The 12,500-nt window shown below is 27.1% G+C and overlaps 1 protein-coding gene across 1 annotated transcript in view; it reads right to left on the bottom strand.

The window, feature by feature from the left end:
* Positions 1-3,417: 3,417 nt before the first annotated feature.
* LOC140361555 (caytaxin-like) overlaps positions 3,418-12,500 on the bottom strand; it is a 72,605-nt gene continuing 63,522 nt past the window's right edge. The window contains exon 6 of the mRNA XM_072447267.1: positions 3,418-3,594. Coding sequence (XP_072303368.1) covers positions 3,418-3,594 — 177 coding nt within the window. The remainder of the gene's footprint in view (positions 3,595-12,500) is intronic.

The raw sequence follows: 12,500 nt of genomic DNA, 5'->3' as shown, positions 1-12,500 counted from the left end.
TATACGCATGTAAAGTGTACATGATACACCTGTAAAGTGTACATGATACGCATGTAAAGTGTACATGATACACCTGTAAAGTGTACATGATACACCTGTAAAGTGTACATGATACGCATGTAAAGTGTACATGATACGCATGTAAAGTGTACATTATACGCATGTAAAGTGTACATGATACACCTGTAAAGTGTACATGATACGCATGTAAAGTGTACATGATACACCTGTAAAGTGTACATGATACGCATGTAAAGTGTACATGATACACCTGTAAAGTGTACATGATACGCATGTAAAGTGTACATGATACACCTGTAAAGTGTACATGATACACCTGTAAAGTGTACATGATACGCATGTAAAGTGTACATGATACGCCTGTAAAGTGTACATGATACGCATGTAAAGTGTACATTATACGCATGTAAAGTGTACATGATACACCTGTAAAGTGTACATGATACGCCTGTAAAGTGTACATGATACACCTGTAAAGTGTACATGATACGCCTGTAAAGTGTACATGATACGCATGTAAAGTGTACATGATACGCATGTAAAGTGTACATTATACGCATGTAAAGTGTACATGATACACCTGTAAAGTGTACATGATACGCATGTAAAGTGTACATGATACACCTGTAAAGTGTACATGATACGCATGTAAAGTGTACATGATACGCATGTAAAGTGTACATGATACGCATGTAAAGTGTACATGATACACCTGTAAAGTGTACATGATACGCATGTAAAGTGTACATGATACACCTGTAAAGTGTACATGATACGCATGTAAAGTGTACATGATACGCCTGTAAAGTGTACATGATACACCTGTAAAGTGTACATGATACGCATGTAAAGTGTACATGATACGCATGTAAAGTGTACATGATACACCTGTAAAGTGTACATGATACGCATGTAAAGTGTACATGATACGCATGTAAAGTGTACATGATACACCTGTAAAGTGTACATGATACGCATGTAAAGTGTACATGATACGCATGTAAAGTGTACATGATACGCATGTAAAGTGTACATGATACACCTGTAAAGTTTACGGAAATATGTACCTTTAGGTGACTTTTCCCTCTGACATTTGACCCAGGTTCTTATATATCTTATTAAATGTAGAACAAACAAAAATCAGTTTTAATGCTGTTGTTTTCACACTGTAATATCATGTAACTCTAAAACTGTAGGTATTCAGACTTCTGAAAACAATACATTTTATTCTTCCCGATACTGTACATTTCTTATATAATATATATGTATGTCATGTTTGTGGAGGAGACAAACGCCAAGGATCATTAGTCATTAAATTCAAGTGCATATTTTGGTCTTAAATGGAGGAACATTTTCATGACTTCATTAAAGTGACAAATGTGTGTAAAGTGATTTGGTGAGTTTTGATTTACTATGTCAAAATATTTGATCTGTGTTTATGTAAAATGAATAAAACTCATAAAAGATCAGGTCATTTTCCTGTCAGTTCTTTTACATCTGCTTTGATTGAAACTAATTACAATTCTAACATGTCATTAGATTGTGTAATGTTTGTGTTGAACTAATTCATTTATTTCAGTCCATGTTTTGTTTTTTATGAAATGTCAAATGTTTTTAGAATTTTACAGATATAAATTGTGAAGTCTTAAACCGGAAGTGCGTTGGTTTACTGCGTAAGCTTCACTTTGTTGTTAGCATTTAGCTTAGCTATTAGCTTCGTGTTAAAAATGGAAAATGTAAAGTATTTAGATCTTTCTCCGCAGAGACACCTTTAAGCGAACTATTCTGTTCAAAACTACTAAAACTATTGTGTTAAAATGTCCAGTTTCACTGAACAAAGAGTTTGTTTGTTGTTTGGGGCAAACATGGCGGCGCGGGGGAGGAGCCTTCCCCCCGGGGGCGGGACCAGCGGGCTCAGCTCTAAACTCTTTTATTATTATTATTACTATTATTATTATTATTATTATTATTATTATTGTTATTATTATTATTATTATTATTATATAATGATAATAATAATAATTATTATATCATCTCATTTCAATAGTGTTTCCTTAAGGCCAGAAAACAGACTCAAAGACTTCAATTCAGTTTTGTAACGTTCAAAATCACGACAGTAATTTCCCTGGGACACATGTCCCAGAGTCCTCTGTCCTTAAACACATGTCCCAGTGTCCTCTGTCCTTAGACACATGTCCCAGTGTCCTCTGTCCTTAAACACATGTCCCAGTGTCCTCTGTCCTTAGACACATGTCCCAGAGTCCTCTGTCCTTAAACACATGTCCCAGTGTCCTCTGTCCTTAGACACATGTCCCAGTGTCCTCTGTCCTTAAACACATGTCCCAGTGTCCTCTGTCCTTAGACTCATGTCCCAGTGTCCTCTGTCCTTAAACACATGTCCCAGAGTCCTCTGTCCTTAGACACATGTCCCAGTGTCCTCTGTCCTTAGACACATGTCCCAGTGTCCTCTGTCCTTAGACACATGTCCCAGAGGACCCTGTCCTTAGACACATGTCCCAAAGGACCCTGTCCGTAGACACATGTCCCAGAGTCCTCTGTCCTTAAACACATGTCCCAGAGGGCCCTGTCCTTAGACACATGTCCCAGAGGACCCTGTCCGTAGACACATGTCCCAGAGTCCTCTGTCCTTAAACACATGTCCCAGAGTCCTCTGTCCTTAGACACATGTCCCAGAGTCCTCTGTCTTTAGACACATGTCCCAGAGGACTCTGTCCTTAGACACATGTCCCAGAGTCCTCTGTCCTTAGACACATGTCCCAGAGTCCTCTGTCTTTAGACACGTGTCCCAGAGGACTCTGTCCTTAGACACATGTCCCAGAGTCCTCTGTCCTTAAACACATGTCCCAGAGTCCTCAAGACACGTGTCCCAGAGGACTCTGTCCTTAGACACATGTCCCAGAGTCCTCTGTCTTTAGACACGTGTCCCAGAGGACTCTGTCCTTAGACACATGTCCCAGAGGACTCTGTCCTTAGACACATGTCCCAGAGTCCTCTGTCCTTAGACACATGTCCCAGAGGACCCTGTCCTTAGACACATGTCCCAAAGGACCCTGTCCGTAGACACATGTCCCAGAGTCCTCTGTCCTTAAACACATGTCCCAGAGGGCCCTGTCCTTAAACACATGTCCCAGAGTCCTCTGTCCTTAGACACATGTCCCAGAGTCCTCTGTCCTTAGACACATGTCCCAGAGTCCTCTGTCCTTAGACACATGTCCCAGTGTCCTCTGTCCTTAGACACATGTCCCAGAGTCCTCTGTCCTTAGACACATGTCCCAGAGTCCTCTGTCTTTAGACACGTGTCCCAGAGGACTCTGTCCTTAGACACATGTCCCAGAGTCCTCTGTCTTTAGACACGTGTCCCAGAGGACTCTGTCCTTAGGCACATGTCCTGCCCGGACTCTGTCTCAGCCTCTCCCCGGCCTCGCTGAAGCTTTCTCGGTGCTTCTCTCGCCCCAGGATTGTCCAGGATGCTCGCGGGTCAGAGGCGCTGGTGATGCGGCCGCAGCATCGCCCCTCCTCCGTCTCACTGATGCCCGGTGATTGTAGTTTTTCCTGCAGAAGGAGGGTCTAAGGACAGAGGACTCTGGGACATGTGTCTAAGGACAGAGGACTCTGGGACATGTGTCTAAGGACAGAGGACTCTGGGACATGTGTCTAAGGACAGAGGACACTGGGACATGTGTCTAAGGACAGAGGACTCTGGGACTACATATACTATATAATACACATAATACTACATAAATGGAGATAAGTTTGTTATCTAAAGTTCGGGAGCAGGGCCACGCCCCTTCCTGCGGCTACACTACTTAATCATCCAGATCACACACTCCCACCCTCTTTAAACTATTCTAATTCATCTCCTAGATGGGGGTATCGAGGCCCATAATACTACATAATACTACATAATACTACATAATACTACATATAATACATAATACTACATAATACTACATAATACTACATAATACACATAATACTACATAATACTACATAATACACATAATACTACATAATACTACATAATACACATAATACTACATAATACTACACAATACTACATAATACTACATAATACACATAATACTACATAATACTACATAATACACATAATACTACATAATACTACACAATACTACATAATACTACATAATACACATAATACTACATATAATACATAATACTACATAATACTACATAATACTACATAATAATACATAATACTACATAATACTACACAATACTACATAATACTACATAATACACATAATACTACATAATACTACATAATACAACATAATACACATAATACTACATAATACACATAATACTACATAAAACTACATAATACTACACAATACTACATAATACTACATAATACTACATAATACTACATAATACAACATAATACACATAATACTACATAATACTACATAATACTACATAATAATACATAATACACATAATACTACATAATACACATAATACTACATAATACACATAATACTACATAATACTACATAATACACATAATACTACATAATACTACATAATACACATAATACTACATAATACACATAATACTACATAATACTACATAATACACATAATACTACATAATACTACACAATACTACACAATACTACATAATACTACATAATACAACATAATACACATAATACTACATAATACTACATAATACACATAATACTACATAATACTACATAATACTACATAATACACATAATACTACATAATACACATAATACTACATAATACTACATAATACAACATAATACATATAATACTACATATAATACATAATACTACATAATACTACATAATACTACATAATACACATAATACTACATAATACTACACAATACTACACAATACTACATAATACTACATAATACAACATAATACACATAATACTACATAATACTACATAATACACATAATACTACATAATACTACATAATACTACATAATACACATAATACTACATAATACACATAATACTACATAATACACATAATACTACATAATACTACATAATACTACATAATACACATAATACTACATAATACAGATAATACTACATAATACTACATAATACACATAATACTACATAATACACATAATACTACATAATACAACATAATACACATAATACTACATATAATACATAATACTACATAATACAACATAATACATATAATACTACATATAATACATAATACTACATAATACTACATAATACTACATAATACACATAATACTACATAATACTACATAATACTACACAATACTACACAATACTACATAATACTACATAATACAACATAATACACATAATACTACATAATACTACATAATACTACATAATAATACATAATAGACATAATACTACATAATACACATAATACTACATAATACACATAATACTACATAATACTACATAATACACATAATACTACATAATACTACATAATACACATAATACTACATAATACTACATATAATACATAATACTACATAATACACATAATACTACATAATACTACATATAATACATAATACTACATAATACTACATAATACTACATAATACACATAATACTACATATAATACATAATACTACATAATACTACATATAATACATAATACTACATAATACTACATAATACTACATAATACACATAATACTACATAATACTACATAATACACATAATACTACATAATACTACACAATACTACATAATACTACATAATACACATAATACTACATAATACTACACAATACTACATAATACTACATAATACACATAATACTACATAATACTACATAATACACATAATACTACATAATACTACACAATACTACATAATACTACATAATACACATAATACTACATATAATACATAATACTACATAATACTACATAATACTACATAATAATACATAATACTACATAATACTACACAATACTACATAATACTACATAATACACATAATACTACATAATACTACATAATACAACATAATACACATAATACTACATAATACACATAATACTACATAAAACTACATAATACTACACAATACTACATAATACTACATAATACTACATAATACTACATAATACAACATAATACACATAATACTACATAATACTACATAATACTACATAATAATACATAATACACATAATACTACATAATACACATAATACTACATAATACACATAATACTACATAATACTACATAATACACATAATACTACATAATACTACATAATACACATAATACTACATAATACACATAATACTACATAATACTACATAATACACATAATACTACATAATACTACACAATACTACACAATACTACATAATACTACATAATACAACATAATACACATAATACTACATAATACTACATAATACACATAATACTACATAATACTACATAATACTACATAATACACATAATACTACATAATACACATAATACTACATAATACTACATAATACAACATAATACATATAATACTACATATAATACATAATACTACATAATACTACATAATACTACATAATACACATAATACTACATAATACTACACAATACTACACAATACTACATAATACTACATAATACAACATAATACACATAATACTACATAATACTACATAATACACATAATACTACATAATACTACATAATACTACATAATACACATAATACTACATAATACACATAATACTACATAATACACATAATACTACATAATACTACATAATACTACATAATACACATAATACTACATAATACAGATAATACTACATAATACTACATAATACACATAATACTACATAATACACATAATACTACATAATACAACATAATACACATAATACTACATATAATACATAATACTACATAATACAACATAATACATATAATACATATAATACTACATATAATACATAATACTACATAATACTACATAATACTACATAATACACATAATACTACATAATACTACATAATACTACACAATACTACACAATACTACATAATACTACATAATACAACATAATACACATAATACTACATAATACTACATAATACTACATAATAATACATAATAGACATAATACTACATAATACACATAATACTACATAATACACATAATACTACATAATACTACATAATACACATAATACTACATAATACTACATAATACACATAATACTACATAATACTACATATAATACATAATACTACATAATACACATAATACTACATAATACTACATATAATACATAATACTACATAATACTACATAATACTACATAATACACATAATACTACATAATACTACATAATACAACATAATACACATAATACTACATATAATACATAATACTACATAATACTACATATAATACATAATACTACATAATACTACATAATACTACATAATACACATAATACTACATAATACTACATAATACACATAATACTACATAATACTACACAATACTACATAATACTACATAATACACATAATACTACATAATACTACACAATACTACATAATACTACATAATACACATAATACTACATAATACTACATAATACACATAATACTACATAATACTACACAATACTACATAATACTACATAACACACATAATACTACATATAATACATAATACTACATAATAATACATAATACTACATAATACTACACAATACTACATAATACTACATAATACACATAATACTACATAATACTACATAATACAACATAATACACATAATACTACATAATACACATAATACTACATAAAACTACATAATACTACACAATACTACATAATACTACATAATACTACATAATACTACATAATACAACATAATACACATAATACTACATAATACTACATAATACTACATAATAATACATAATACACATAATACTACATAATACACATAATACTACATAATACACATAATACTACATAATACTACATAATACACATAATACTACATAATACTACATAATACACATAATACTACATAATACACATAATACTACATAATACTACATAATACACATAATACTACATAATACTACACAATACTACACAATACTACATAATACTACATAATACAACATAATACACATAATACTACATAATACTACATAATACACATAATACTACATAATACTACATAATACTACATAATACACATAATACTACATAATACACATAATACTACATAATACTACATAATACAACATAATACATATAATACTACATATAATACATAATACTACATAATACTACATAATACTACATAATACACATAATACTACATAATACTACACAATACTACACAATACTACATAATACTACATAATACAACATAATACACATAATACTACATAATACTACATAATACACATAATACTACATAATACTACATAATACTACATAATACACATAATACTACATAATACACATAATACTACATAATACACATAATACTACATAATACTACATAATACTACATAATACACATAATACTACATAATACAGATAATACTACATAATACTACATAATACACATAATACTACATAATACACATAATACTACATAATACAACATAATACACATAATACTACATATAATACATAATACTACATAATACAACATAATACATATAATACTACATATAATACATAATACTACATAATACTACATAATACTACATAATACACATAATACTACATAATACTACATAATACTACACAATACTACACAATACTACATAATACTACATAATACAACATAATACACATAATACTACATAATACTACATAATACTACATAATAATACATAATAGACATAATACTACATAATACACATAATACTACATAATACACATAATACTACATAATACTACATAATACACATAATACTACATAATACTACATAATACACATAATACTACATAATACTACATATAATACATAATACTACATAATACACATAATACTACATAATACTACATAATACACATAATACTACATAATACTACATAATACTACATAATACACATAATACTACATAATACTACATAATACAACATAATACACATAATACTACATATAATACATAATACTACATAATACTACATATAATACATAATACTACATAATACTACATAATACTACATAATACACATAATACTACATAATACTACATAATACACATAATACTACATAATACACAAAATACTACATAATACTACATAATACACATAATACTACATAATACTACATATAATACATAATACTACATAATACACATAATACTACATAATACTACATATAATACATAATACTACATAATACTACATAATACTACATAATACACATAATACTACATATAATACATAATACTACATAATACAACATAATACTACATAATACACATAATACTACATAATACACATAATACTACATAATACACATAATACTACATAATACTACATAATACTACATAATACTACATAATACTACATAATACACATAATACTACATAATACTACATAATACTACATAATACTACATAATACTACATAATACTACATAATACAACATAATACACATAATACTACATAATACTACATAATACTACATAATACACATAATACTACATAATACTACATATAATACATAATACTACATAATACACATAATACTACATAATACACATAATACTACATAATACAACATAATACTACATAATACACATAATACTACATAATACACATAATACTACATAATACTACATAATACTACATAATACACATAATACTACATAATACACATAATACTACATAATACTACATAATACACATAATACTACATAATACACATAATACTACATAATACTACATAATACACATAATACTACATAATACTACATATAATACATAATACTACATAATACACATAATACTACATAATACTACATATAATACATAATACTACATAATACTACATAATACTACATAATACACATAATACTACATAATACTACATAATACAACATAATACACATAATACTACATATACTACATAATACTACATAATACAACATAATACTACATAATACTACATAATACTACATAATACTACATAATACTACATAATACACATAATACTACATATAATACATAATACTACATAATACACATAATACTACATAATACAACATAATACTACATAATACACATAATACTACATAATACACATAATACTACATAATACTACATAATACTACATAATACACATAATACTACATAATACACATAATACTACATAATACTACATAATACACATAATACTACATAATACACATAATACTACATAATACTACATAATACACATAATACTACATAATACTACATATAATACATAATACTACATAATACACATAATACTACATAATACTACATATAATACATAATACTACATAATACTACATAATACTACATAATACACATAATACTACATAATACTACATAATACTACATAATACACATAATACTACATAATAATACATAATACTACATAATACAACATAATACTACATAATACACATAATACTACATAATACTACATAATACAACATAATACACATAATACTACATATAATACATAATACTACATAATACACATAATACTACATAATACTACATAATACTACATAATACTACATAATACTACATAATACTACATAATACTACACAATACTACATAATACTACATAATACAACATAATACACATAATACTACATAATACTACATAATACTACATAATAATACATAATACACATAATACTACATAATACACATAATACTACATAATACACATAATACTACATAATACTACATAATACTACATAATACACATAATACTACATAATACACATAATACTACATAATACTACATAATACACATAATACTACATAATACACATAATACTACATAATACTACATAATACACATAATTCTACATAATACACAAAATACTACATAATACTACATAATACACATAATACTACATAATACTACATATAATACATAATACTACATAATACACATAATACTACATAATACTACATATAATACATAATACTACATAATACTACATAATACTACATAATACACATAATACTACATAATACTACATAATACTACATAATACTACATAATACACATAATACTACATATAATACATAATACTACATAATACAACATAATACTACATAATACACATAATACTACATAATACTACATAATACAACATAATACACATAATACTACATATAATACATAATACTACATAATACACATAATACTACATAATACTACATAATACACATAATACTACATAATACACATAATACTACATAATACTACATAATACTACATAATACACATAATACTACATAATACACATAATACTACATAATACACATAATACTACATAATACTACATAATACTACATAATACACATAATACTACATAATACACATAATACTACATAATACTACATAATACACATAATACTACATAATACACAAAATACTACATAATACTACATAATACACATAATACTACATAATACTACATAATACACATAATACTACATAATACACATAATACACATAATACTACATAATACTACATAATACACATAATACTATATAATACTACATAATACTACATAATACACATAATACTACATAATACACATAATACTACATAATACTACATAATACACATAATACTACATAATACACATAATACTACATAATACACATAATACTACATAATACTACACAATACTACATAATACACATAATACTACATAATACACATAATACAACATAATACACATAATACTACATAATACAACATAATACTACATAATACACATAATACTACATAATACTACATAATACAACATAATACATATAATACTACATATAATACATAATACTACATAATACTACATAATACTACATAATACTACATAATACACATAATACTACATAATACACATAATACTACATAATACACATAATACTACATATATACATAATACTACATAATACACATAATACTACATAATACACATAATACTACATAATACTACATAATACACATAATTCTACATAATACACAAAATACTACATAATACTACATAATACACATAATACTACATAATACTACATATAATACATAATACTACATAATACACATAATACTACATAATACTACATATAATACATAATACTACATAATACTACATAATACTACATAATACACATAATACTACATAATACTACATAATACAACATA

This window comes from Eucyclogobius newberryi, unplaced genomic scaffold (assembly GCF_026437365.1).
Source record: "Eucyclogobius newberryi isolate DKJ021-1_F unplaced genomic scaffold, fEucNew1.0.hap1 SCAF_16, whole genome shotgun sequence".
NCBI classification, from domain to species: Eukaryota; Metazoa; Chordata; class Actinopteri; order Gobiiformes; family Gobiidae; genus Eucyclogobius; species Eucyclogobius newberryi.
This window is presented reverse-complemented; position numbering and strand designations above follow the sequence as displayed.